General features: G+C 44.5%; 4 protein-coding genes across 6 annotated transcripts in view; 2 read left to right on the top strand and 2 right to left on the bottom strand.

The window, feature by feature from the left end:
* The window catches only part of cep76 (centrosomal protein 76), a 43,602-nt gene extending 41,593 nt beyond the window's left edge, over window positions 1-2,009 (bottom strand). For both annotated transcript variants that reach the window (XM_079275002.1, XM_079275001.1), the window contains exons 1-4: window positions 1,817-2,009; window positions 727-882; window positions 412-496; window positions 64-288 (exon numbers count right to left, since the gene is read on the bottom strand). In XM_079275002.1, coding sequence (XP_079131128.1) covers window positions 64-288; window positions 412-496; window positions 727-882; window positions 1,817-1,879 — 529 coding nt within the window. In that variant the 5' untranslated portion in view covers window positions 1,880-2,009. The remainder of the gene's footprint in view (window positions 1-63; window positions 289-411; window positions 497-726; window positions 883-1,816) is intronic.
* An 803-nt stretch (window positions 2,010-2,812) lies between these two features.
* ptpn2a (protein tyrosine phosphatase non-receptor type 2a) lies at window positions 2,813-12,466 on the bottom strand. The gene is made up of 9 exons (XM_079274539.1): window positions 12,290-12,466; window positions 10,984-11,074; window positions 10,774-10,874; window positions 10,527-10,625; window positions 8,135-8,272; window positions 6,611-6,820; window positions 6,270-6,434; window positions 4,769-4,992; window positions 2,813-4,581 (listed from the first exon to the last, which is right to left on the bottom strand). The coding sequence occupies exons 1-9, from the start codon at window positions 12,344-12,346 to the stop codon at window positions 4,392-4,394; spliced, it is 1,275 nt and encodes a 424-aa protein (XP_079130665.1). The 5' UTR covers window positions 12,347-12,466; the 3' UTR covers window positions 2,813-4,391.
* Window positions 12,467-13,136: 670 nt separating this feature from the next.
* On the top strand, window positions 13,137-19,609 carry seh1l (SEH1-like). Of its 2 annotated transcripts, none has more exons than XM_079274764.1 (8): window positions 13,137-13,343; window positions 13,819-13,869; window positions 14,066-14,212; window positions 14,824-15,035; window positions 15,962-16,201; window positions 16,324-16,478; window positions 17,632-17,785; window positions 19,400-19,609. In XM_079274764.1, the coding sequence occupies exons 1-8, from the start codon at window positions 13,233-13,235 to the stop codon at window positions 19,575-19,577; spliced, it is 1,248 nt and encodes a 415-aa protein (XP_079130890.1). In that variant the 5' UTR covers window positions 13,137-13,232; the 3' UTR covers window positions 19,578-19,609. The 2 variants fall into 2 exon arrangements, with proteins under 2 accessions (XP_079130890.1, XP_079130891.1); XM_079274765.1 differs by having other exon boundaries at window positions 18,939-19,542.
* A 1,372-nt stretch (window positions 19,610-20,981) lies between these two features.
* Window positions 20,982-27,722, top strand: part of cep192 (centrosomal protein 192) — a 33,184-nt gene continuing 26,443 nt past the window's right edge. Inside the window, exons 1-13 of the mRNA XM_079275363.1 lie at window positions 20,982-21,058; window positions 21,587-21,839; window positions 22,303-22,395; window positions 22,736-22,893; window positions 23,287-23,348; window positions 25,074-25,224; window positions 25,317-25,432; window positions 25,583-25,672; window positions 25,947-26,099; window positions 26,270-26,420; window positions 26,602-26,816; window positions 27,058-27,177; window positions 27,491-27,646. Coding sequence (XP_079131489.1) covers window positions 21,667-21,839; window positions 22,303-22,395; window positions 22,736-22,893; window positions 23,287-23,348; window positions 25,074-25,224; window positions 25,317-25,432; window positions 25,583-25,672; window positions 25,947-26,099; window positions 26,270-26,420; window positions 26,602-26,816; window positions 27,058-27,177; window positions 27,491-27,646 — 1,638 coding nt within the window. The 5' untranslated portion in view covers window positions 20,982-21,058; window positions 21,587-21,666. The remainder of the gene's footprint in view (window positions 21,059-21,586; window positions 21,840-22,302; window positions 22,396-22,735; window positions 22,894-23,286; window positions 23,349-25,073; window positions 25,225-25,316; window positions 25,433-25,582; window positions 25,673-25,946; window positions 26,100-26,269; window positions 26,421-26,601; window positions 26,817-27,057; window positions 27,178-27,490; window positions 27,647-27,722) is intronic.

The following is a 27,722-nucleotide window of genomic DNA, read 5'->3' as shown; positions in this document are numbered from 1 at the left end:
ACAAACTAAGTATAGAGCTCCATAACACCATAACAACCTGCCTGTCCCGACTGACTGATGTACCTGTGCAGTCTCTGCGGATCTCTAGGAGGAAACCCTCCTTCAGGTCAGGATCGCAGGCGCAGGGCACCGGCTTCGAGCGGAACCGCTGGTTGCGGAAGTGCAGGTAGAGCGTCAACGTAGAGCACACCTGACCGGGTAAAGGCTCTGGCTCCTGGAGGTGCTCCAGAAAGGCCTTACCGCCAAGCACTTGGACGTACAAGTGCCGCCTGGATGGGTCAATATTGGCTGAGAGAATGAAAAGAATGTCTTCACTTAACCGTTCCAACATTAAGGAGGACAACTTGAGGGAAAGGAAATAGGCCGTGCTATTGTGTTGGTTTATTTGGACTTGTACGGGACGTTACTTACTTTTTTTTAGCGGAGTAATATTCTTGTCAACAAAGTGAGTAGCAGGCTTTGGAGGGGACCCTGTTTCAGCATCTGTTGTGCCTTCCTATCAAAGCAGACCAACATGACAAAAATACCAAAACAGTCAGCTGGTAATTGAATTCATACCAATTTGTACAATTTAGAAATTGTTATCTGCATCTGGGTTCAAATTAGTATGAAGTTATTTAATTAAGTTTGTTATTTACATTCAGCTATGCATCTAATTAATCTACATGAACTGCTTCATCGTCAAGCATGCAAATCTGAAAAATTGTCCGTTGAGTGTCGGCCAACCTGGGTAAAGTGTAGGTCCTTCATCACATCCTCTATGATGCCCCTGCGCTGCAGAGCGTGTAGGAAATCCGTCTCAGACAGCGGTCGCTGTGCCGGGCCTTGCACATCCCTCACAGTCTCGGCCAGCACCTCTCGGATCCTCCCGTGGATGTCCATCTGGTGACCAAAAGAGACCGGATGAACACACCGCTCCCACACACTTCTTCCTCAACAAGAGTCACAAGCAGATGCCGGTGGGCTCACCAATATATCAGAATATCTTGTTAAGACAGACTCCTTTTCCCCACCACCACAGCAAATTCACCATTGATCAAATTAGACTACCGCTGACATCACACACTGACAAACTTCATCCCTCTTTGCTGTGCTGTGTTGGGAGGGTGGTGGGTGAAACGCAGCAGTGATCTTAAGCCTTGAAAGTCTTCACGAGGAAGAAGTAACCTAGCAGGTTTATTATCAGTCGGCCTATCACAAGGTACAGGTCTCAGATTTTCATTAGAATGCTGCTGTAACAAAGTAGAGATTGTGTCTTTATGAGATTCATGTCTTTTCAGACATGAATAGCTTGATGCAAACACAAAAATAGTGGTCCCATGGTGAACCAGTTGCTAGGATTAATCAAACAGGACCAATACCCTATTACATACATTCTAACTCTGTCCATTAATGTATCGGTGCATCTCTACTCATCTGACCTACTTCTTCAGTACTTCAGAGGGCAACCTGCTTACAGACCTCTGTAGGCTAGACAGGCTAATAGCAGTTAGCGTAAAGTGCACTAGCTTGAAAATACCAACCAAATGTTGTTAAATAATGTCATCATATACATATTTGGTACAGCCGAACTTAACGTAATACAAGATTACGTTGAGTTGTGCTAGATCTTAAACAATGATTTATAATGTGTACACTTTCCTTCAATGAGGACGTAGACTTTAATTTGCTATAGTTTGAATGGCGTTTGGTGTACCAGCCTCTTCAAGAAAACACATGTAACTATTCAACCATGTATCTCTAGAATTACGGCACACAAAAGGACCTTCTTTAATAACATACACGAACAGAAATAGAAGTGAAGTAGTTCGCTCACCTTGAGCAGATGGTTGTGAATGATTTGCTTCAGTTCGGAAGCTTTCTCTGGAGGCAGAGACATCACAGTAACAGTTGATGAGCTCGAGCTGGTTTTCAAGCAAAAAATAGCTAGCTACGTTAGTGATAGGGTACTATCAGGAACGTTACACTTGTATTTGAGCAATACTCGATACTTGTAAACATTGTGTCGTCTGTAACATAATCCAATTTGTGTGAAAGCCGGTGGATGAGAAGCACCCAAAACCAGCACAACTGCCAGTTTGAACTGTCGCGGAAAAGCAAGCGGGAATACGGCCCTACTGATGCCTGACAGCGTCCTGCGCTCAATGTTGTTGTATTTGACAATTCTGGCCTGGAACGAAGTAATGTAGATCGAGTGGACTCTGTCACTGGATGCCCCCTTTATTTTAGGGAACGTTTCATTTAATTTCGTTTGACGAAATATGACATTTTATTCAGGGATTCCATTGGTTGCCCTATTGTCGCGTGTGCTACGACAACCCTTAAAGGACCCCTCTGTAGTCCAAATTGCAACAGCCCAGTTACATCTTTTTACCAGTTATTATTTCATGGGGGTCACTAGTTTTATGTTATTAAAAACATTCAGTTTTTTTGCTCTCTAATAAATAGCATTTATGTGATTATTGTGTTTGTAGCACCCAAAAGGAAACACAAGTGGACAGCTAATACAACAAATACAGTACTTCCTTCTCCACATACGCCAATTCCATCCCACAGACAAGAGACAATTAAATTACTACGGCAGTCGATATGAGTAACGCCTCTTCTTGAAATATTGAATCAATTCCTGGAATCCATGGTGGGAGGCCTCTAGTCTGGCTGCATTGATTTAGCTCATGGTCGGAATGAAATTACAACTGTGGCACAGCAGTGCAGCGCAGGGGAAGCAGAGCTGTGGGTGGACACTGTCAAGCTGCTTTTTACTGACACAAGAGATTAAAGAAAGAACACAAGCAGACAAGAAGGGTTTGGTAAAAAAAAAATAAAATATGAATGTTTTATTTTAGGAAGTATTTCATGTTTTGTTTGCTCTTTCAAAAACACCATCCGTCATGTTCTCACTGCAGCTTTTAGCAGTGTACAAAAACTCCCCTGAAACCTTAGATGTGGAAAAACAACAATGAATGGAATGTTACGGTCAAATGAGTCTCTTCTGGCCTAAACAAGTCAAAGCCATGTCCAACGGCGGCAAATGGCAAATCAGCCACACACTCATTTCATCTCAAGGGGTCAGTACATGCTTATGACACATTTGGTGTGCAATCAACTCCTGATACCACTCCCTGTACCACACCTCAAGTTGCTACAATCCGGTGAATGCAGTGCTAGCGTGTTACGTGGGAAACAGCAGCTCTCGTGAACCTTTATCTGATCATGCTAGGGAACCTTGGAGCACACCCATTTTTGTTTCCTTTCTTTTAATTAAATTCACTTCAAGGCACATTTAAAGCTATCTCCACCAGCGATCAAACACCTAACGCTCTCCCGACTACAATCCCACGGTGCTCTGCTCCAACTTCTCAATTGCACCATTATAGCTTTAGATTGGTCCCAGTCAATTCAAAACCAATTTGTCGCCACTTCAATGTGTTCAAATTAAGAAGTCGCCCGTGATATTTGTGTCAGTTATGTTCAAGAGATTCCAACAGAAAAAATACATTCCAGGACAAGATTTCATTCATTTAACAGCTTGCCTGGCTGTTACAGACACCGTTGCTTTGGTTTTCCTCAAAAAAAAAAGAAGGAAAGAACACCCTGAAAGTACACACATAAACCCATCCAGTGGGTAAATACACGCACTAAACAGTGACTAACTTTTACGATGAACGAGACAACCAAAACTTATGAAAAAAGGTGCTCATATAACAGAAAAAAAGAGGTTTGAAACATCAGCAGGGCAGCTCTCCATGAAGTATCCAGTCACACAAAAATATATATCTGGCCGTATCGGGATGCCCTGCTAAATGTGAGTGGAAGAACAAGTGGTGCTCTGGAAAAACCTCTAAATTTGTGCATGATATGCACATTTCATTGCAGAAAAAAAACTATTTGGCTCTCAACTCTGGGGTCTCACGGTGGGGCGGACAGTCAACGCAACAAGTCATTTGAAATGTTAACGGTGTCCACGGACGATCGACACGCACCTGACCGTTACAAGTAAGGAAAAAACAAAACGCGTCAGTTATTATTATTCTCTTGCTTCGCACTGCACCTTTCGTAAGTTTGCTCTCAAAGCGTTTCGCTATGATACAGTACATTCATCGAGTGGCAAGAAGTGAAATCGTCGTGCTGGCACCAAGATCCTGAGATGTTACTAATTTCTTTTTTGTTTGTTAAGATCTTAACATGAAAAATATACACACACACACACACACACGCGCACACACAATCGTATTTTTGATCTCGCGCTCCCGCAATTTCTGACCGTAAGAAATAAATACCCTCAGTTATGCTCGTGTTACCGTCTACGTCTACTTAGGGGAGTACCTAATCCCAGGTACTGGTGCAAAATAGGAGTCCATTTCTTTTTTTGTTTTCTTTCCAAAGTGTGTTCACTGGGAGTATATCCAGCACACCAGCAGGCCGACGGCCACGGCCGCCCCGGCGCCGACGTTGAGCAGGATGGGTCTCCAGTACAGCCACTTGTCTCGTTTCCTCTCCGAGTGGCTCAGTCTCTGTTTCATCTGCTGGACCTTCTGCGCGGTGCTGGCGATCCTCTCCTCGCGGTGCCGCTTTCTGACGCTGAAATAAGAGGCGGTTAATGGGTGAGTGGTCGGCAAAGCGGCGGCGTGGGAATCTCATCAACACTGAGCTCAATTATTACAGAAGAATAAGAAACGGAAGTGTAGGGAGGGGTCAGGGGTCAGTTTCTCTGGGGTCCTAAAAAGGTGACATGCATAGATGACCTGGCAGCGAGCTTGCTACTTACTGCCCCGAGTCCTCGGCCACGCTGTGGCCGTCCGGCACCCCTGCCGACAGGTGGTCTTCCGAGGCGGCCTGGAGCTCCAGACGGGGTCCTGGCTGACCGTTGGGCATGCTGTCGTTGAGGTGAGGCCGGGGTGGAGTTGGTGGTGGGGGTGGAGGTGGTGGTGACGGAGGGGGCAGTTCTGGCTCTTCCAAGTCGTCTCTGGACATCCCTGTCTGCTTGTTCTGCTGCGAACAGGGGACGAGACACAGAAACGCAAAGTTACGACGGAGAGGACGGACTTTGGCGAGCTGAGAGAATATTTTTGGACTGCACGAGACTGTCATGTCTGTTCACAGTAAATCTCGTGAAGACCAAGTTCACCTTTGTGTTCATACCATCTTAATTTACAGACTGAAAGCTTCAGAATGAAGCTGAACTTACAGAAATCCTCGGTTTGTTGTTGCTTTATGGGGGCCGTCTCAAAGGCAGACTGTTGGTGGCAAATGCATTGCTACAACATTTACCGGTAAATAACAATAATATGTGTTTTAACAGATTTTAGCCCAAAGAAAAAGGTCAGTGGCGTTGTTGCAGTTTTAATATATCCATTTTGCTTTCATGCTGTTATCAGGAGCTGGTAGAGGAAACTATGTAAATATCAGGTGTGCTGGCTGATTGCATAATGATGATACTGATTGTGGTTTAAAGTAAAAACAAACAAAGTGGTACTGCAACAACGCCTGTTTTTTAGGCGCGGTTGCAGCCACCAGGATTAATTTGGATTAATTTGGATGAATTCATTATTTTTTAATTTATTAGTTCGAATCAGAGTTTCACAAAACTAAGGTTTAAAATGAGTTCATCCAGATTCAAAATGAAGCAGAGTTCTGTCGCACAATTAAATTGAATCTCTGTTTTTTATCAATATGAAGCTTGCTTGACCAAATTACAATGAGCGTGCCGTCATGTCCCATTAAGTAGGCTATACAAGAGATGGGGGGCCGTTAACTTTAGGCTGCTTTGTAGTCCTTAATAAAACGGTACACGGTACATTTCTCCTCCTTAAAAAAAGAAATTTTTGGCCCAATAATTGGATCAACATGGCCAAATATTATAGGATAAAAAACCACCAGAGACCACCAGTTGGTTCAATCTTCCTGTTTCAGCTCCCTCACTGAACCAGTATCTCGAGAGGAATTCATCAGCAGCATCATAAAGCTCAGCAGAGTCCGTCCCTGAACTTTCTTGGAGGAACTTGGATCCATCTCAATCCATCCAGAAAAGGGCAGATATTTTTAAAGTCAAACCCCCTCAAGTGTAAGTTTAAAGTTAATACTGGATCACGTATTGGATCAAAATTTTAATTTTGGTGCAAAAGAATTCAATGTAACCAAATTTAGAGTGAAAAACAAATCTGATGTTTAAATAGAGGCTTGAATGGAATCTTTCTTAACTCGTTTTAAAAGTTCAGTGCTACGTGATTGAAAGTTAATCCCCGATTTAACGTGGTTTATAAAGCTACCTGGGCTGCTGAGTTTACCGCTGGGATGAGCTTGGCTCCCTCGATGACGGCCATGTAGGAGAAGCGGAGCTGGTCGGGGGTCTGGATCAGGCCCATGCGGTATTCCCTCATGTCCAGCAGCACCTTCTGGATGTCCACCGACGACGGGTTCTTCCTCCTGTCCATCTGCCAAAACAGAGAAGAAATGTCACAGGTTTTCACTGAAATCCACTTCTTTGATGTGATGAATTAAAAAATGTAAAGTATAATCCCAACATGCAACAATTTCTCCCTCTAAAACTATCACAGAGTACATTCATAATGTGAACCCCCACCCCCCCTCTCCTCCTCTCTGTCCTCACCAGCACCAGGCAGGTGTCCACCAGGGCAAGGGTCCCCGAGCGTCCGATCCCGGCGCTGCAGTGCACCACCGAGGGCCCGTGCTCCGGTCCCAGCGAGCCGGACTCCCGGACCTTGAAGAGGAAGTTGAGGAAGGAGGCCGGGGATTCCGGGACACCGAAGTCAGGCCACGTGGTGTAGTGAAAGTGGTAGATCTCCCTCGACTCCCCCGTCTGCAGCGGAATGTGATGTCAGGCCGTGTTTAGCAGCATTGTGGAGACAAGAGTTCTGCATGACTCGAGGCGGATTTGTCACTTGGAAAAACATCACCCCCCCACCCGTCAAGCAGAGCACCGATCATCTCCATACGTGTTAGACTAAGCTGTGGCTGCACTCGTCTGTTCAAATCAGCCAGACCACATGCAGAGGTGGGCCCGGCTCGCATCGAGTTTGGATATCAGTGAGGCTTGGACAGCATCCGCACAGTTTATAAAACTTCCATATCGTCTTCCCTCCACACTGGAGTAGTTCTTCTCCCGAGGAGAGCAAAGGGGAGGAGACCAGCGCTGAGACCCGAGCTGTGTTCCAAATCACTAACTTTTTATGTTTTACTTCGAGTACGTACTGATGCATGCAGTGTGCATTCAATAGGGACATACTACTTCATAACATTGCATCTTGACCCTCTTGCTCATGTATCCGCTGTGCAGAGGATTGTGGGTCAAAATCCCCAGAACAGCGTGCTGACTTGCACAATGTAAAATGTGACTGGATGCAGTAGGACATCCTGGTATGTTCTGGCATGCTGCATTTGACATATTATGTTATGAACACACTACATCTTTTTTTCTGGCATGCTAAATAGTGTGCAGAATGGGTACTGGGGTATATTGTGGAGAATTCTGAGGAATATGTGCTTATCGCCGAATCACATGAGCTTCGTTAACAAGCTATAACAACTCCACCAATACTGCAGGGAGGAAGTCAGCTGACAAAAAAGACTCGACAGGAAATGAAACCTGTTAATCCACCATTTTACGGCCGCTCCTATGGCCGCAAAATTTTATCCAATCTGTATCCGATCAGGCAGTTCGCATTTTAGTGTCACGTGTAGACGGCCACACATGCCCCCAAGTAACGCAAGCAAGATCCGGTCTCGGATCAGCTAACTATCAGAAGTGGTGCGCGAACCCGGAGCGTGTCCTGGCAAGATCGGATGACAAAAGTCGCATTGAAAAGACAAATACAGCCACGGGCTGAGATGCTTCACAACAGCTACGACCACGCCGGATAACGCCAGCTGAGAGAGGTTAAGTAAAGTTCAGAGCCAGTAGCTGTCCGGAAAATTCAAATCTGGATGAAGTGACGGAAGCAAAGCAAGGGGGAGAACGGATTCTTTACACAGTTAACACCCTGCACTTTTCCAGAACTAGACACAAAACGTTTCCCCCCACCGACAAAATATCAACTCTAAAGATCAAACTGCTCTGCATTAAAAAAAAAAGTTTCTATCTCACACTATCTCATAGTTTGCCCCTCGTGCTCACCACCGTGTTCTGCAGCTCCAGCACACGGACCGTGTAGTAGGACCGGTCCTCCTCTGAAAGCAGCCTGACAACGAACCCCGTGTCCGTGAAAGACATCTGCAGCTCCTCCGTGGTGGGCCAGTACTGTGCACACTTCTCCTGTTGAGACAAAGAAATGAATTAAGTTAGTCTTGGATCAGAAAGCCACTCGCTCCCCCCAGGCCTCTGAGGGATGAGTGGAGTCTTGCGGGATGAAAGCACTTTGATTGAGGATCCATGGCAGACTTCATTCCTGAGAAGATTGCATGAATTCAGGGAATCCATCTTCTCTACCAATGTTAAGGAATGCACTGTGTACAAATAACACTTTGGATCACATTACTTTCCCTCAGGGTCACTACAGTCAATAGTGCTGAGATACTATACCCGATAGGGCTCGGCAGCTTGTTTACCACAAGTCATAAATAAGCAGTTCCCACAAAGCATTGCAACGCTGATGAGACCCAGCATGAAAGTTTTGGCTGAAGGGGGGAAAGTTTCTCTGTGCTCACCTTAAAGGGACAGTTCACCCCAAAATAAAATAAATAAATACATATTTGCATTTTCATAGATTCTAGTTTTCACTGGGGGAGAAGGAGTAGATGTGACTTTTAACGAGGTTCTTCCATCTTTTCTTTGTGGAAAGAAATGACAGCGGACACAAATCACTATTCAAAGCAGAGGAGGGATAATTTGGTGCTAAACAGACTCTTGAGAAATAGCTATAGAGCAGGGGTTCTTAACCTTTTTGACCTCGGGGCCCAACTTTTCAAGTACAAAGTGTCCCGGGGCCCACTCTGACTATATGCATCAAAAGTGTCAGACAACCTGTCGGTCATACAGAAACAGAGCAGTGGGCCTTTGGAGTCAGTAAAAATTTAAGATTTTTGTCCGCATAAAATAAAAAAGTATCTTTCAGTATAAATAACTGCCGGTGGCTGTATCTGTACAGGTAAAGGACAGTATAGGGCTGTAACTACACTATCAGTGAACAACTGCCTCAAATTTGAAGAAGATTGGACAAAGTATGACCATTCTACAGTGTTTCTTCATGAAGAGATCCAGGCGGAGCTCTAAAAGGACATTTGGAGACCCAAATGGACACATGGTAACCACGTGATATTCTGACACACTAAAAGTGTTTCTCCCTTTATATTTTGATATTATATTGTTTTCCTTTTATTTTTAGCCTTTGCAAATTGCAAAAACTATGTATATATGGTCGAAGACACGGTGTGTGAGTAGCGGACTTGCTGTGCTTAATGGCTGCGACCGAGCGCACGAACGAGAATGAGAATAGCTCAGTTACGCAAACGTTGGTTGACGGCTTATGGAAGAGGATGATAAGGTTTGTACTATAAGTACTAGCGTTTTCTGAAGGCATTAGCTCCATGGTAACATCCGCTAGCACGTTGTCGGGTCTGTAATGTGTATTTTTCCGTCGAAATGCTGCAAGATACGACTTGCAGCGGTTATGGCGACTTTGGACAGTGTGTGTGTGGGCTCCTTTTGTGGAGAAACCATAAGAAATGAAAGAACATCGATGATTTTTTTGCAAAGATGAGGATTTTGGGCATGCTGGGATACCAAACACGGACATGTTTTGTGACGTATTTGCGCAAACAAGCCGTAGGACCGGAAGGGGAGGGGATCGAGGATGCCGGTGTTGAACAGGCAAAACCCTTGTTAAATAAATGAGATGATACAATGTGATGATCACAAAGACATTTATTATCATGTGTATGTAAACCTGCATACACAACAAGAAGCCCAACAGGCTTTCCCACGAGCGTTGGATGTTTCGTCGCTACGTGTCGCTTTAGTTCTGAAGGCTTCAGTGCTTCGTTTGATAGCATTAGCTCACATTCCACACACTGAGCCCTCGGCTCTGCCTCGTTGCCTCCGTTCACAAAGCCGTACTTAAGAAAGTCAGGGTTGTACTTGAACACACATTTAGACTTGTGGGGGGTATGGCACCACTGTCGTCTTCATTTTTTCTTTTTAATAACTCATCCATAACTTTCGCTACAGGCTAGCGGCTAGCTGAGTGTCTTCTTCTGCTTATTGCAGCTTGTTAAACAACTGACTGACGCATTACCGCCACCTGGTGGTGGGAAGCTGTATCGTAACTGAGTGTCTCATGGATAACAGTGATATCTCTGGTGTCTTCAATTGATAACCTATGCAGTCCCGCGGCCCTCGCGGCCCACAGGTGCAAAACTGAAAGTTTTTCGCGGCCCTCTAGGTGGCGCTCGCGGCCCAATCATGGGCCGCGGCCCTATGGTTAAGAATCACTGCTATAGAGGACCGATGAAGCGTAATGATGAAGTGTTCTTCAATAGATGACCAGAATAGGCAGACTTTTTCTACTCACAGATCCCTTTTCAATGACTCTGTTGAGCATTATAACAGCTTTGGAACACTGCTCCCAAATCATCAGCCAGAAATGACCACAGGTGTTCCTCAAAGGCCCCTGTGGACGCAAAAGAAAGAAATATACAGAGAAAAAGTCTGGTCGTTACCAAAAGCTCACGTAAACATCAGAGTGAAATCCTGCACATTCTTCTTCTTCTTCTTTTAAACGTTTACTTATGCAGACACTGCTTGTGCCGAAGCCGTACCTGAGAGAGAATGTAGGCTCGCTGGGCTTCCTCCACCATGACTAAACTGGCGTTGATGTAGTCATTTTCAGAGTTTTCCAGTTTCACCCGACTGTGGTCGTCTGAAACCAGGTGGAGACAAACACGGAGCTATTACAAATCACACAGACGCAGCTCACTTCGCAAGAACACACGTTGTATATGAAGAACCTCGTCCGTCTCATGACTCACATGGGCTGACGTCTCTGTAGCGGTTCAGATTCCGATTCGCTGGAAGCTTCGCCACTTTGTAGGGATATTCACTGGCCTGGTTACGGATCTCCTGCCAGAGACCAGAAACAAAAGATACAAGTGGGAAGTTAGGAGTGTCCCAGTACACACGCTGTGAAACAAACCGGTGCATACGTATAACACACACCTGCTGTCTGACTGAAGTGGAGGCCGGTAATACCGCCAACACTAATGTGCCACACAATGATGAAACGGTCTGTAGTACAACATGTATGCTGTGCTAGATTCATAGGAACTGTGGTTGTAAGATGTTCACGGTACGATGACCTTCACAGAAAATATCAGTTTGCAGTATTACACTGTTATAAATATTATCATCCTTATTATCGGTTATAATGACCTTAAAGGAATGAGAACGGAATTATAAAAAAAATTATAATAATAAAAACCTGATAAAGTATAGCATGGAATCGTAATTTTATATAGCAAGTTTACATGCATTTTGATTATTATTACTAATTAACATAAACTGTAGCCACAGACTGAAACACTGAAACACACACTCACTTCAGTCAATATTACCATCTATTTAATTACCGAGTCTATTCCCTTCTCATGATACACTTATTACACTCTGCATAGTTTTAGACCTTGGACTTCATTAGTACTCTATCAAAATAGATTTATATACAAGCCCGGGACAGTTTATCCAGCTTTAGCCATCTACTATATTTACAATCGTCTTTAACCTATAAAGTGATTGTTTACGTGTGTTTCTCTGTAACTTCCAAACAGGGCAGCGTCAACTGTCAGCTACAAAACCTCTCCAATTGCATGTTATCCTCGGGTTAGTAGCGAGCCGGAACAGGAATATTAGAAATGCTGGGCTCTCTCAGACAGCTGGTGGTGAAACACATGCGCTTTTCTCTGGAAGTCCTGATGAGTTCTCAGAAACTGCAGCTGACGTCTGCGAGCGTCATCCAGCATTAGCTAGCTAACCGAGCTCAACTATGCTGCACGTTTTCTTGCTAACGTTACAAGCTTTCTAGCTACGGAAGTCAGGGACTACTAGCGCGGACTGCTAGTTTCTCATTCGTCCTACATACGTGCATAGTACTGTACATAACCTACATGACGTGATGAAGTCGATAAGTCACCACAAGTAACTGAGTCGACTAAAGGGCTAAAAGTAACCAAATACTGGGAAAGGAGTCTAACGGGTTAGCTAACCAATTAGCTCGCCAAGTAACGTTAAGTTAGCAACCGATCGTCATAGAAACACGATAGGCCCAGTCTCCCGACTTACATTGAAGAGGTTTTGCCATCTCCCGGACGAATCGATATCTTCAAATTCTTCCTCCATCGTGTCGTTATTCGTGCCCCGAGACACTTGCTGGATGATCACAGAGTATTTGCAGCACCGTTCACTAAGTTACTCCTTTCTGTCAGCCATCTAAACAGCGCTGCGTGTGTAACCCTGGGGATCCCTGCGGGGAGTCTGCTGCTCAACACAATACTGCATGCACGCTGACTGACTGGGTTGCCAGTTATGTGATTTTGTCAACCTCCCAAAAGAAAAAGACGTAATCACATATTGTTGTATTCAACATATTGTGGACGTTTTATTATATATATCGACATGTGTCAACACTGACTCTTGCAGTAAACTATTGAATTATGAAAGTTTGTTCAACCCTAGTTTTTTTTCACATTATACACAAGGCATGATTAGAATGACAAATAAAGCACCACGCAATACAAAATAAACATTTGACAAACACTTCTGCCACAGATATCTTGTCTTAAAGTGTTAAATATGAGTGTTAATACAAAATGTAGATAAAGACTCCACCAAACTTGGCAACCCCCAGTGAACGGAGGAGGAGGGCAGTTTACACTTTAGCTCCACTTGGTAGTGGAGCTAAAGTGTAAATTGTTAGAGAAACTAATTTCTCAGCTTTGCATTTTCACATTTTTCCAAATTATATTCTGGTTGCTGTTCAATTCGACACGACACGTTTCAACATAGACTTTATCATAAAGTAACTCAAAACATGATTTACCCACAGGATTAAACAAAAATTGGTTTGAATGCGCCCCTCTGTGGTCAAGTCGGGTAATGCGCACACACTGCACACTACGAGGACCCGCCAAACATTATACACGCGCGCACACAAGTTACGTTTAGACACATGACAGGCCTACTAAGCGACCAGCTTAGCTAGTTTTGATGCTAGCCGGATATAATCATGTTTGTAGCGCGTAGTATTGCAGCAGATCATAAAGATCTAATTCACGATGTGTCGTATGATTTCCACGGCCGGAGAATGGCAACTTGCTCCAGTGACCAAAGTGTCAAGGTAACGTCAGTTAACATGACGTATTATTCAGCAGTTTGCTAATGTTAACAAGCTAGCGTTAGCTGCTAGCCTGTTATAAACACCCGTAACTCGTTAATGGATTTGCTGTCTATCTCCCACCACTTGTTGAGAGACGTTACGTTAGTCAATTTGCTACATCTGTTGCTAATTCTGACTATCGCATGCAACTTCACTTTATAAAATGTAGCTAGTTTGCCTGTAGCATACAAGCTAGGGTAACGTTAGCTGTAGGTAACTTAAGCTGTGTAGCTAATGTAAACACGGCAGAAACACCCCGTGCATGTTTAGTAAGGTTACACCTGTAATTTAGTAAATGTTACCTAACATTAGTTGTAGTTGTAAACCTAAGGAATGTCATTGAAGGTCTCATGTTCCCAGCTCCATAAGCGTGCACACGGAGCCATATCTTCTCAGCAATATTTCCTATCATTGGTTCACATCTTCTTTCTCTCAGGTTTGGGATAAAAGTGAGAATGGAGAGTGGCACTGCACAGCCAGCTGGAAGGTAAGCCTCCTGCTGCTTCATTCATTTTAACCATTACAGGCTTTCCTGGTCAAATCTGAGTCGATAAGACTATATGCTTGCATACCAGCATATCAATTTATGTCCTACTCTGTGCCTCTGATGTAGATACAGCTTGAAATGTAAATTAGTGTTATGGTTTATTGGTTTGTCAAAGGATGTATTCTCTTGTGTGCAGACACACAGTGGATCAGTGTGGAGAGTGACCTGGGCTCATCCAGAATTCGGGCAGGTTCTGGCCTCATGCTCCTTCGACAGGACAGCTGCTGTGTGGGAAGAGATTGTGGGAGAGTCCAACGACAAGCAGAGAGGGCTGAGCCACTGGGTTAGTGCAACGCTAGCATCACGGCTGGTTGTCAGGCTGCGGAAACCAGGCATCAGCTTCTGGTTATCGAAGCTGAAACTATGGTTGCCATTTTAAGTCACCTTGTATACGTCAGCCGACTAATGAAGCGACTTGTACACATGTTATGTGTGTGTTGCGGATGCTTTGCAGTATAATTTTACTTCCAGCACAAAGATGCCGGGATACTTCCCCTCTGGAGACTTCACAAATTTCCTTTTAGTTTTTCTGTTCAGGTTAATCTGGTTCTTTGTCAGTTGAATGTATTGAATGTCCAAAGTCAAACAACTTAATTAGCTTAGCTGCCAGTGTCTCTAAAACAGATGCCCGTGCGCACGCGAGTACATATTTATTTATTGAACTACCAGAAGCCGTTATGGAGATATGAAATTACCTATGTGATAGAAGATTCTGGCCATATTACGGAGCTTTATTTCCGGTTCTGACTTTAACAGCAATATTTACAATTTTGCTAATGCAGCAAATATATATTATATATTTATTTTGTTGTCCCTATTTTTGTGTTAAAAATACTTTTCTACAGTCGTCTGTTCGACCCTGACCAAATAGTTTCCACGCTGTTCCGTTTTTAGATAAAGAGAACCACGCTAGTGGACAGCAGAACCTCAGTGACCGACGTGAAGTTCGCCCCTAAACACATGGGCCTGATGCTGACCACGTGTTCCGCGGACGGAGTGGTGAGGATCTACGAGGCCCCCGACGTGATGAACCTGAGTCAGTGGTCCCTGCAGCACGAGATCTCCTGCAAGCTCAGCTGCAGCTGCATCTCTTGGAACCCCTCGAGGTTAGACCGCAGTGTGACTTTGTTTGGGGGGGGGGGGGGGGGGACTGTTGAGACATTGTAATGTGTAGAAGATTTACGGTTCTTCAGTTCCAGTCCTAGCTGTAATGTACCTCGCCTTGCAATAAAACTTAGTATTGATCGGGCACTCGCAAGAGAAATGGGGGTCGAGTAAAGACAAGATATAGGATCTGAAGCGCAAGTTGAGTTGGGTGGAGTTGGAGGATGTGGGCGAAACAAAACGGATTCATTTACTTAAATAATAATGAAACATGACAATTAACTTTAGTCGTTGTTTTTTGACAATCAACAATACATTAAAAAAATCATTTAGGGGCAAGTAAAAATTGACTTTGGGCAAGTAGACAACAAGCATTGACGTTGAACCCTGTCGAGGCTCACTAGGACACTTGGATTGATCATTCATGTTGACATGTCTGCTGTGAAAAGGGCCTTTTGTATTGGGTCTGAAACCTAATACTTCCTGTCTGCTGTGTTACTGCCTTTATGTGCTCCTCACACGCTCTTATTTCCAAGTTGAAAAGTGGAGTTACAACTTAACCCACACAAAACTGTGCAACAATTATTATCAATCACAATACAGATGCTGTTCACCCCAGGCTGTGGGATGGAGTAGGAAAAGTGTTGTCATTTATGCAGGATGTGAACTCTAAAAAACCAATAACTTTGTCTTAATAACCAGCTGTGTGTATTTCTGGAGTTGGACATTCAATGAAATCATTTGTCTTCACATGAATAAAAGAAGAGTTGGTCCAATAAGTAACATTCTGGCAGAGCAGTGGTAAATCCAAGACGTTCTGTAAATGACCTTTTCAAATGGAAGGTTCTCTCTGCTGCCGACCTTTTCTAAAATATATGAACTGTGACCTTGTGACACTTGTCTCGTGTGTTTCCTCTCTACCACCCAGCTCTCGTGCCCACCCGCCAATGTTTGCAGTGGGGAGCGACGACAGTAACGTGGCGTACGGTGGGAAGGTTCAGATCTATGAGTATAATGAAAACACCAGGAAATATGCCAAAGCGGAGACGCTGATGACGGTCACCGACGCCGTCCATGACATCTCATTCGCCCCAAACCTGGGGAGATCCTTCCACGTGCTCGCCATCGCAACTAAAGACGTCCGAATCTTTAAGCTCGTTCCCATGAGGTGACTGATTCCGTATGCATGCAACGTCTTAACGGACGCGCTTCTGCAGCCGCAACCGATTTAAAACTATTCTAAATGACAAGCTACCGCCATGTAAACACATTTTCTGATCCATCGGACAGGAAGGAGAGCGCCTCCACGGGACCCACCAAGTTGGAGGTGCAGATTGTGGCTCAGTTCGACAACCACAACTCCCAGGTGTGGCGTGTGAGCTGGAACATCACCAGCACCCTGCTGGCCTCCTCCGGTGACGATGGCTGCGTGCGCCTCTGGAAAGGTAAGAGGTTACTGTTTGCTTCGCTCGACGACTGCTCGTCTGTGTTCCTTTAAGTTTAGTGACGGCTATACTGACAGCAGTTTTTATTTGTTTAGTCCAACATGTTTAAAATGCTAGTTGGAGTGAACTCTCACCAGGTGTTGAGTGACTTTGGCCGATGCGTTGTTGGCGTCAGTCGTCGGTTCGCTCGGATACAGATATTCTCAAATCATCTGAGTTGTTTTGATGTACGGTACATTCCTGTACAATTAGGCCAGTGTAAAAAAGAAAAAGGTTTGACACTAAGCCAAACATGGGACCTTACCAGTGTACTGTATTTCACCACTAGGTGTCACACTTGACTCAGCTGCCGCTCCTGAGTGGAACCTAAAAACCAAACCAAAAGTTCCAGTCTGGGTCACTGTGGGCCGACTGTCTCAATCTCTCTCACACATTACGCACATGCACACAAACACACACAGAGGGAGAGAGAGTCTTCTTCCCTCTTGTGGAAGGTTGTGTGTACCGTCTACTGTTGCATCTTTACTCACTGAGCATCCCAGTAGCACCGTCCCCTCTGTTCACTTCCAGTTCAGTCAGGAGTGCAACAAAAAGTCAAGCAGGATTTCTTTTCTCAAACCTGTGGTAATTGTTTACTTATATTGTACTTTACTTTGCTGTTACTGTCCAATGAGACATGAGTGCACAAAATGTGCAATGATCCCATCAAATTACAGCGATGGGACATAAAAACAAATTAGCCCACATGTATGGCTATAAGGTAGTAAATGAATGAATAGTTTGGAGGATTGGGCAGCAAATAAAATAAAAGACCTGGCTCTGTTGAGACTGTCTGTCTATTGACACACACAGCAAACAAATCTGTATGAGAATAATTCATGTTTACTGAATTATGTGTGATTACTTTTCTGAATGTCCTGAGCTTTATTTTGGGGTGATGCGGCTGCATCACGTGGTGGTTGTCCCTCGGCTCCCTCTCATTTCTGTCACATTGTCATTCTCCATGTGTGGAATGTAAAAGAAAGGAAAAGTACCAAATGACACATTCCTCCTTCAGCTTTTTTCCACTTTATGGAAGAAATGATGAACTCATGGTCATTTGTCAATCATGTCGCAGCGTGAACACTTACTTTACCATTGCCCCCCCCCGCAGCAAACTACATGGACAACTGGAAGTGCACGGGCATCCTGAAAGGGGACGGCAGCCCGCTCACCGGCTCCTCCGGTCAGCCCACAGCCATGAGCACCGTTGTGGGCTCCTCGGTCCAGACCTCCCAGAACGCCCTGAACGGGATGTCTGCAGGAAGGTAGGTGGTGTGGTGCGTCCGCCGCCACTCACCCAGCCCGACCCGAGCCGGTCAGAACTGACAGCTTATCATGCCTCACACTGACCGGGACTGCAGCCGCTCACTGACACACCTCCCGGGCCCCACACTGACCAAATGATGCGCTCATGCAAAGAGCTTGGCTTCCGAGCCTGCGGAGTTGGATGTGCTGTGGTGTGTTTGTTTTGTTTTTCCCTCTTGACTTGTACAGATGCATGCAAGAGTAGTTTCCACTTTGCATTGTCAGTGTTAGCGCTAACCACACTCTTAGTATAAAAAGTTAAATAAACCGCTTTTATATCATTTCGATATGTGACGATTATTTCAAATTTATATTTTGGGATATGCAGCAGAACCATTTTGGTGTCAGGTAACATTATTTTGTAAATATTGAGAAATCTGATTAGCTTGAGGCGCTGACGTCTCAATTGCCATTTTGAGATGTAATTCTTCTCATTTCACTTTTCAATTTCAATGCACCCTTGAGCAAGTAATGCCCAACTCTTTGCTGAGCAGAAGGGCTTGAATGAAGCTCATTAACCAACCGTAATAACAATAAGAGTATGAATACAGCCACTGACAGTTATGACTCTAAAGCCAGACGATGTAACTCGTCAAAGAAGAGATGACGGCGTTTCTTTTATCAATGAAACGTTGAATTCATAAGAAATAAAATTCACACTTTCTCAATTCAGTGCACTCAGGTTGTTGTTGCTCCGGCCTTTACTTGGTCTGGTATGACCAGTCGCCTTAAGTGGCTAAGTGACTCTTCATCTGCTGCAGGTACAGTTCATGTTTTTGATTACAAATGAGTTAATATTGGATGTTTGTATGAAACGGTTTCAAAAGTGTTTGAGCTCATCAGAGTCGGTATGTGGCTGTATTTATGGTTAACTTTAACAACCCTCTTAACTTTACATAACCTCTGTATTTACCAGCTTTGCAGTTTCCAGCTTTACTCTAGAGTCCTCTCTCACCTTATTAAACATCTGTATGACGTGCTCTGTTGGGCTCTAAAACCCAGGTTTGATTTTTGTAATATGGTATGACTTTGCATAAAAGATTGTCTTGCATTGCGTCTGTGAGCGGCGGGCTTGTTGAAGTAATGTGGTATTGTACTGCTTGTTGCATGCAGGATTGGCAAGAGAGCTCCCTTTGCCCCTCCCCTGCGGCAGCTGACCTCTCCAAAGACAAACCAGCATCCTGCGTATTACTAATGTCTCTGCACCAGCTGCCACTTGCCCTTGTGTCAATGCATTTGAATATGTCATGTCCCAGCTGAATACTTGCTGGTGAAGGGCTCTGTGATGGAATGTAAACCCTCACCGTTCTGCTTTCACAGCTTCCACTTTGTTTAGATTCCAACCTGTTTGTTAGAGAACAATGCACATCCACCTTTTAGGGAATAAACCCTTATCACTTCTCTGTCTGCCATTCTCCCCTCTCTTTTCAGTTTCTAAAGCGTACATGCATTCTTTTTAAAATCTCTCATTTCTACTTCCTTTTGACGTGTTTCCCCCTCCCCTATTCCATCGTCTTCTCCCTGTCCGTGTGTCTGTTGTCTGCGTCTCCGTCCGTTTTTTTGTGTTGCTTCAGGTATTTCTTTCCGCCTCTGGATCCTCCCAGAGCGGGGACCAGGTATGGTCACCTGCTGCCTCCCTCCTCTCTCATAGAGCATTGTGACGCTGAGCCCGCTCAACCGCAGCAACAGCCTCTTCCCCACAGACTCTACTCTCGAGCACTGCTGCCCTTACCAGAGGCTGAAGGACTGTGATTTTTGGGGTGTTTTAGCTCAAATAAAAAGGGATGGGGTTAGGGAGGAGGGGTGGGTGGGAACAACACAAGTGCCATTCATTTCTAATAAAGATTCTGTTTTCTAAATGTTTTGTTCTTTTTCCTTCATGGAGATTTAGTGACTGTTGCATTACACGGCCAGTGAAGCCATTTGATAACCATTTCTATCTATGTGAACAATCAACTAAACATTCCCCCTATTCAGTTTTGTGTTCCAGTTCTTTACGTTTTTGGAATGTGCATTAAAAAGCGCATATAGTTTTAGTTTTTTTGTGGTCCTGAGACAACGTCCGGTAAGATTTTTCCGAAGGACACCGATGACCCGCAACCCTCAGTGCCTGCAGAGGAAGTGTTATCGCTCAGCGGTTTAAAATCGCTCATGGTGGAAGTCAGAATAAACGCCACAAGCTACCAAGATAATTTTATTTTTGAATAGTTTTCCTTCCACACACACAGTGACAGCATTCATGAGTGACTGATTACCATGTAGGACAGCTATATAGAAATAGCACATGATTCATCACAACACATTTCTTTTGTAGGACATTGATCCACTGTATTTTTTTAATGCTGAGTTGGGTGAAAAGTCACTATGAATGACATACTAAAATGTGTGAAATGGTATGGTTCTTTGAAGGCAACTGGATGTGGCCTACTTTTTAAACTGAGAAATGTCTTCTCCCAGCTTTACTCTGAAATAAGGGAAATAAAGGGCATGTAATTTGTTTTGACAGGAAGGATGACATTCATTCATTTCATGGCTCACTCGTATTGATGCCTCACAAAGTGGAATGCTCGTGATGCAGCTGTCTGCTAACTAAGACTCCTGCAGCTGCTTGGGAGGAACACTTGATCCAACGAACTCCACTCTCAACCTGCAACAAATATAATGCACTTTTATGTCCCTCTGTATGGTAGGAAAATTACCTAACTTAAACTCATTCGCTTATTTTTCAACCTAATGCTGGATCTTTACTCTATAAATTTCCACAATTTATTGTATATTGTTGTATTTTATATTGCCATTACATTATGGCTGAAGTCTAAAAACAACTCCCTCCCCCTCCCCTCTCTTTCATTCATCTTGTATGGGCAAACACGATGGATGCAGTGATGTGCCGATGCCCAAACTGTCCCAAGTGTCTAAAAGTCCAGCGGAATAACGTGAATCTCAGCCTATCGAGATAGACAATTTCCTCCTCCTCAGTTTAGTCGTTCAATCAAAGCGGTTTCAATTGGTTAAGTCCCGCCCACGTGACATGGACGCTCACGCGGGCTTCCTGTGGATTCTGGGCGCTGCTTGGGTCCTCAGAACAGTTGTGCCTCCTTTAGGATATAATGACTATCTTAAGTGTTTGGGAAGTTTCTTTTGGAACTTAACGACGCCTCGCAACAATTTATAGAGACAAACCTCGAGTTGGACAGGAACCGAGCTCTCGGCGGTCTTCTGAAGTGTCGGACGTGAGTTGAAGTCCAACTATCGTGAACATTATGATTTAGCGCAAACGTTAACTCTCTTGCTGAAATGGCTTTGTGGTTATGGCAGCCCAGTTTTAGTCAACTTATCTGTGTCGTCTGTAACTTGTGTTGTAACACTTGTATCGAACTGAATAATGGAAGATAACGTCAGTTCGCTCCGATTTTGAGTGTGTTGGTGCTTTTGACAAACCCCTCTTGTTTTTAGCAAGGGGCTAGCGTTGAAAGTAAGCTAACCTAGGTAAATCAAGTTAGCCCGTCAGTGTGTTTTCTGGGTAGCTAGTTAGACCAAACTTCACACCCGTTGAACCAATATGCATGAACATATCTTTTTGTAAGTATTCGCGGTAAACTACTTTTCTTATCTGATTTTCGCAGCTGTGAGGTGGTATCAACACGCCGACATACAATCTAACGTTAAATGGTCCCATCCCTGCCAGCGCACTGTAAAGTTTGCATGTATTTTACTTGGAGTTCCTAAAGTAATACCGACCTGCCTTTTATGTCCCCTAGTCCTAGACATTTCAGATGGTCTTCACCTGCTGAACTGAAGTCGAGCCACATTTGGCTGTCACCCTCCTCTATTCCTAACCATGGCGGAAAGTTTCTACAAGCTGGAAGATGAAGCCTTCCCCAGTTTCCTCTGCAAGTCCCTGGACAGCACCGGCGGCCGCGCCACCCTGGGGAATGTGACACTGGGTTCAGGCCCAGGACTTCCAGTGGCTGCCTCCACAGAGGCTAAAATTAAACCCGGCTCTGACAACAGGTGGGAGCCCGCTGCTGCTGCTTGGGACAGATGTGGCTTTTTGTGGAAATGCTCTCATACATTAATCTGTGACTCATGACACAAACTGTTTTTGACTTAGTGTGAGAATGAATGCTGACATCTTTTCCCAATTCCTGTTTTGGGAAGTTTGTGTTTTTACTAATTTAAGCATTGAAATGCTGCTGGAAAAATGAAGTAGTTTCATGCTAAAAATAGATAAGATAGGAATACATTATGACAAAACACTGAGACATGAATGCCAAATATAGAACTGCATATGGATACATGTTGCTGCAGCCCTTTCTGGTGTCTTACAGTTCCCACTAAAGTAACAGGATGTTCACAGTGAGTCAGTGCTCTCTTGCTAATTGTAATTTTGGAGCAGTAACCCTGATGTGGAGCTGTTTAGCATGATACAACCAGTTGTTTTGTACCATCAGTGCCATGTGCTCTTGCTTTACAGAGGCGATCCTGTTGAGGCTTCATATCTGGAGGCCAACTCACAGTCATCTGTTCGAGAACAGCCCAAGTTTGCCCTCAGCTTCAGGGATGACTTGTGAGTATATAAATACATGTAGCTCACACTGCTGATTTATTTTTTGAGCAATGTTGTCAGGGAAGAAGAAAAAAAGCAATTCGTCGAAATATTAATTCATCTTTTTGTGCGTTAACCCGTCGAGGTTGAATTAGTTCACGACGTACTTTTCCAGTTATGTACATTCGACAGTTTAATTCAATTACAGTGACTCATGCTAAGAGTGTCAGCCTACTGTTAACTCCTAAATATATATTTTGTGTGTGTAACTACGGAGGGTTGGACATTCTTAATGTCTTATTAGTGTATTCCACCTTCTTTTTGTGTGATCCTAATTGTTGACATCCCGCCTGCTTTAAAGGGACAATGCGGATGACTTCATTGCCGCCCACCGTCTCTCAGACATGCTGGTGCAGATTCATTTGGATGAAAGCGCATCTCAAAACCGAGGCTCCATGCTGGGGCTCCCTACCACGGCGATGGGCTCAGTCCACGGCCGGCACACGGAACTTGGGACGGGTAAATATCAACGCACCGGTCTATCTTCGTTGGTGTTTCTATTGCCAATCTGTTGCTATGGCAACGGCTTTGGTCCACGGTTGCTTCCTGTCAGCTCGTGCACAAACAAACATCATAACAGGAAATATAAAGGAGTCCATTTAGAATGTGTTATGATGTAAACTGTGAAAAGGTCAATAGGTGTAACACTGTGGCCATACTGCCCAGCCTCAGAATCAGTAATTACTCCTTTCTTGATTGGAAAACGTATCAACGGTGGGTTCACCTAATACTGCATGGACGTATATTTGTGCTTTCTGATACATAAAGATGAAATAATTCTCATTGCTAGATGAAGACTTGTTTTCTTTGAATAATACTAATGTACTTTGTCTTTCCTGTCTCTTCTGACAGATCTGTCAACAGGCCTTCTGACATTTGCTCATTTTGGACATCTAGACAGCACGAATGCAACGGTACACATTTTGGTAACTCTTGACCAGCTGACAGTTTCACATTTTATGTGATTGCTCTTTTGCAGTAACTCGTAGACTCAAAACTGGGCCATACAGATAATAAAGTTATTTTTTGCTCATAAAAATGGGGACCTTTTCATGTGCATATCAGAAGGAGAAAGCCATGTGGCCCATGTTGAGGCTTAACTCGTATAATTGAAAACCCTTTATGTTGCTTAATTTTCAGTTTAATGTCTTTATAATTAGGCATATTTCGTCTTTCTAAATAGTCTCGGTCTACCCCGGTTCCTTACAGCAGCGGTTCCCAAACTTTTTAGGCAGCGCACCCCCTTCTACATCCCGACCGGGTTCGCGCGCACCCCCCCCCCCCCCCCCTTAATAAAAAAAAAAAAAAAGAAGCAACAGAGCCTTTTAAGCCTTCATAGCCGCATAAGAATCGGACCAATGAGAGAACAGTTTGCTCGCGCGTGGCATTTGTTTACAAGATTTAGTCCGCTGTTAAATGTTGCAATGTGAACACAAACCGAACAAAGGAGCAACTGCAACAAAGCAAACGAACTGAAGGTGTGAAAACGCCCTGAAACACTGCAACAAAGTTTCAATAACTTTCAGTGACACAAGGCGTCACTTTTAAAGAGCAATACGGATGCGAGCACACACGCACAGGCTCAGAGGCAGATTATCACATTTAATTTACAATTAATGACCGACTAATGCAGCCAGGATGTCTTCGGACAAAGCATCGATGCGGCGCGACACAGTGTTGTTGGACACCGGGATCATGTCCAACTTTTTTGCTTCTTTCTCCCCAATCATACATTCCACCATCTCTCTGGCAGCTGGCAAGCTCACGTCTTCGGCGATTGTGTGCGGTAGCCCCTTTCTCGCTATTCTGTAACCAGATATGAAGCCCGTAGTGCGTCATTTATAGACCAACACATGAATGAGACTGCAGTTGTTTTGGCTGTTTTGTAACTCCTCCAATTTCGATATAAACAATGTAAGGGGCTTTTGACTTGCACTGGCATGCTTGGTGTTCAGGTGGCGACGTAAATAAGAGCTTCAGACTGTTAGCCAGAACCTCACTGCACACCACGCACTGTGGCTTTGGGGAATCTGCGTTGCCAATCCAAGTGAAGCCCAGACACAGATACTTTTCATCATATTTCCTCTTTTTTTCCCAGTCTGATGCTCTCTCGTTTCCTCTTTTTTCACCTTGACTCCGCGATGGGCCGATGTGCTCCCGATTTGTCTGTGCTATCCCTTCCTCCTTTTCGGTCTCCTCCGTCTCATCTTCCTCTGACTCTGGCTCGATTTCTTCTCCCGGTCTCTCCTCAACGCACCTCTCCGTTCCCCTCGCCTCCGATTCCTCTCTCTCTCTCTGTCCCTCTCCTCTTTTACGACTGATAGCTTCAGATGTCCCACCTGACAGTTTTTAAATTAAAATTACATTTTTTTTTTATATTTAATATTATTACACCATCAGACCGCCATTACACTTTTCCTCTCGCGCACCCCCTAGAGGCAGCTCGCGCACCCCCAGGGGTGCGCGCACCCCACTTTGGGAATCCCTGCCTTACAGGATACAAAGGATTTTCAAAAGTATTTTTAAATATAGGTTGGTGTTTTGGATTTTAAACAATGTTTCTCGTGTATAAATGCTGTTTTTACCTCCAACAAATCTCTGATCAGGTACCTGTGAATCCGTTCTCGTTTCCTGGGCAGTTCAAACAGGCCCAGCCTTTACCAGCTACAGCCGAGGAGCACAACGTGCAGAGTGAGGGAGAGGACAGTGACCATTTCAGTGGCAGCAACTCGAGCTTCCTGGTGAACGAGAAGCTCATGTGTGTGGACAGCATGAACAGCGACATCACAGGTTCATGCTGCCTTGATTTTATTTGTTAAATGTAGATTACCGCCATTTTGTCAAAGCTTGAGTCCTTTTGTGAATGTGCGTTTGATTCCCAGATGATGACATTGATTCGAACGACTTGCCCGATGATGAGCTCGAGCAGTATTGCAATAATCTGGTGCCTCCTGCCATGCAGAGAGGCAGAGTGGAGGGCCAAGAGATTCCTGCAACAGTAAGTCCCCTTTGAAACACTTTGCCTCTTACACCGTACCAGCACTAGTGAGTCATTGGACAACTGTTTAAAGTGGCTTTTCATTCAACTGTCATTTACGTGATCTTTTTGTCTCAGTGTCCCCATTAATGTGTATATATTTGTTCATAGGGACTCCCCGGTGTTAATGACAACGCATCAAACCCAAGTTCCACAGAACCAGACCAGTATAGACACCAGTTCCTGGATGACTACAATCAGGTGAGCACATTGACGCCCTTACTGTTTTGTGCCCATGTGCTGCATCCAGCTTGCATGGAGAAGAGTATGAATATGATCGTTCTGCCTGAAAATACTGTTGAGTTTCATGAATATCACCTGGAAATTTGCGGTTTGGCAAAGGCTGCCCAACTGGTCTGACTCTCTACCTGCAAATCTGTTGTTACTTTTGTGAATCATATATTTAACTCCAATCAAACGACCAGTCAACGTTTTCCCCTTTTCATTGATTCTCTTCTCTCTTACTTTTCTTCAGGAGGACTTCCAGATGCCGGATGTGCGTCTGGCTGCTACGGGTATGGACTCGTGTCCTGCCAGCGACGAGGACACCGAGGACGAGCTGGAGTGTGTCAGAAGGAGCAGCAGTGCCACCAGGATCCGGCTGCTGCCCAGCACCTCCAGACAGCTGGTCAGACATAAAAGCCAATATTATCAGACGTTAAAAACTCTCAAATATAATAATCAGTTAAAGCCTAAAAAAAAAAACCTACATCCAGTAGCTCCATCATTTCGGATTGACATGTACTTTACGTGTGTGCGTGTGTGCGTGTGTGTGTGTGTGTGCGCGTGCGTGCACAGGTTGGAGAGAGTAACCGTCCCAGTTTCAGGCCGGGCTTAGAGGGAGGCAGTTCTGATGACGATGCCTCCAGCGGCCGCGGCGGTCCGTCTCTGTCTGGGATCGAACACAGACGATCTGCTGAGGGACAAGTCATCAACCCTGCAGTCACGGGTACAATATGCTTCAATCACTGTCCTTCACTGCCTTATTATTCCGTTTTGGTTCTCTGGCTGGCTTTCCTGTGTTCTTGATAAAGTGCAAGTGAATGCATGTTATATGTATTCAATAGTAGTTTTGAGGCCGCTTTAATGTTAAAGTGACCACCGTTGTTTGTGTCATTGCGTAACTCCAGGGGATGGAGGAGGTGGGGATGGGAGCAGTGGGAGTGAGGAAAGCGGAAACGACGGAGGCGTTTCGACCATCCCCCTCCCGGCGCCCGTCGTCCAGACCACCTATGATGTCCTGCGCGGGCTGGGGATCGTGGGGAGCAGTGCTGCTGGCGAGGATGAGGACGGCGACCTCAATCTGCCAGGACACGGAAGGAGCGGTCTCTCCAGACATACTGAGGTAAGAATGAGGCTCACTTCTTGCTGCACTGAGGTAGCGGCGAGGTTGCTCATCGGTGTCAGAAATGTTATCAGACACTTGGGCTTCATCTGCGGATTTTATACACACTTTAAATCCTATTGGAGGCGTCTTTTTCTACACCTCACATACTTCCTGTATGCCCTCATAATGTAGATTTTATTGGCCCACTGTTGTCTTCTATAGTTTTTTTTACAGTTGAATCATTCCACAATGTTTGCAGATGGGCGACCGTGTGGGTCCTGTAGGAATAGGAGAGGTCAGCTCTTTTGGACCATCGAGGGGAACTCAGAGGCTTTCTCCTGTCAACTGGAGCATGGTCCTGGACCGCCAGGAGGCACTGGTGAGTACAGATGCACCACAACCTCCAATGTTACTATAACTGCTCCACTGGCGGGTAATTTAATCAGGCATATATTGATTTTATAATATCATATGGTATTTCTCTATTTTTTTTTTTTTATTACTTCAATTTAATGGTGGTGATACGTAGAGGAGTTCAGTGAAAAATAAAAAGACAAACTGTTGATTTAACAAGAAAACGCGAAGCCCTGCACAATAGAACACTGTATTAAAGTTAAAGCTGCAATGGCTAAAATACTGATGAATATGATTCATGGCTCTGTTTGTCAACGTGGTTCTGATTTGAATGGCAGGATGCGATGGAGAGCACCGAGTCTGGGCCCACTGTGGACCGACTGCTGGACTCGGCCTACCTGAGGAGTGGAGCTGGACTCAGGAGACCTCAGGACTCGGCAAATCTAACTTTCTCCCACCTTCAAGGCACCCAAGGAAGCTTCCACCTCTCCCAGGTACAACACGCTCAACATGTAACATTGCACATTCCAACCTGTTTGAATCAAATTGAGAGCTCAGAGACAAGTATCC

Source organism: Melanostigma gelatinosum, assembly GCF_949748355.1.
Source record: "Melanostigma gelatinosum genome assembly, chromosome: 9".
Lineage (NCBI taxonomy): Eukaryota > Metazoa > Chordata > Actinopteri > Perciformes > Zoarcidae > Melanostigma > Melanostigma gelatinosum.
This window is presented reverse-complemented; position numbering and strand designations above follow the sequence as displayed.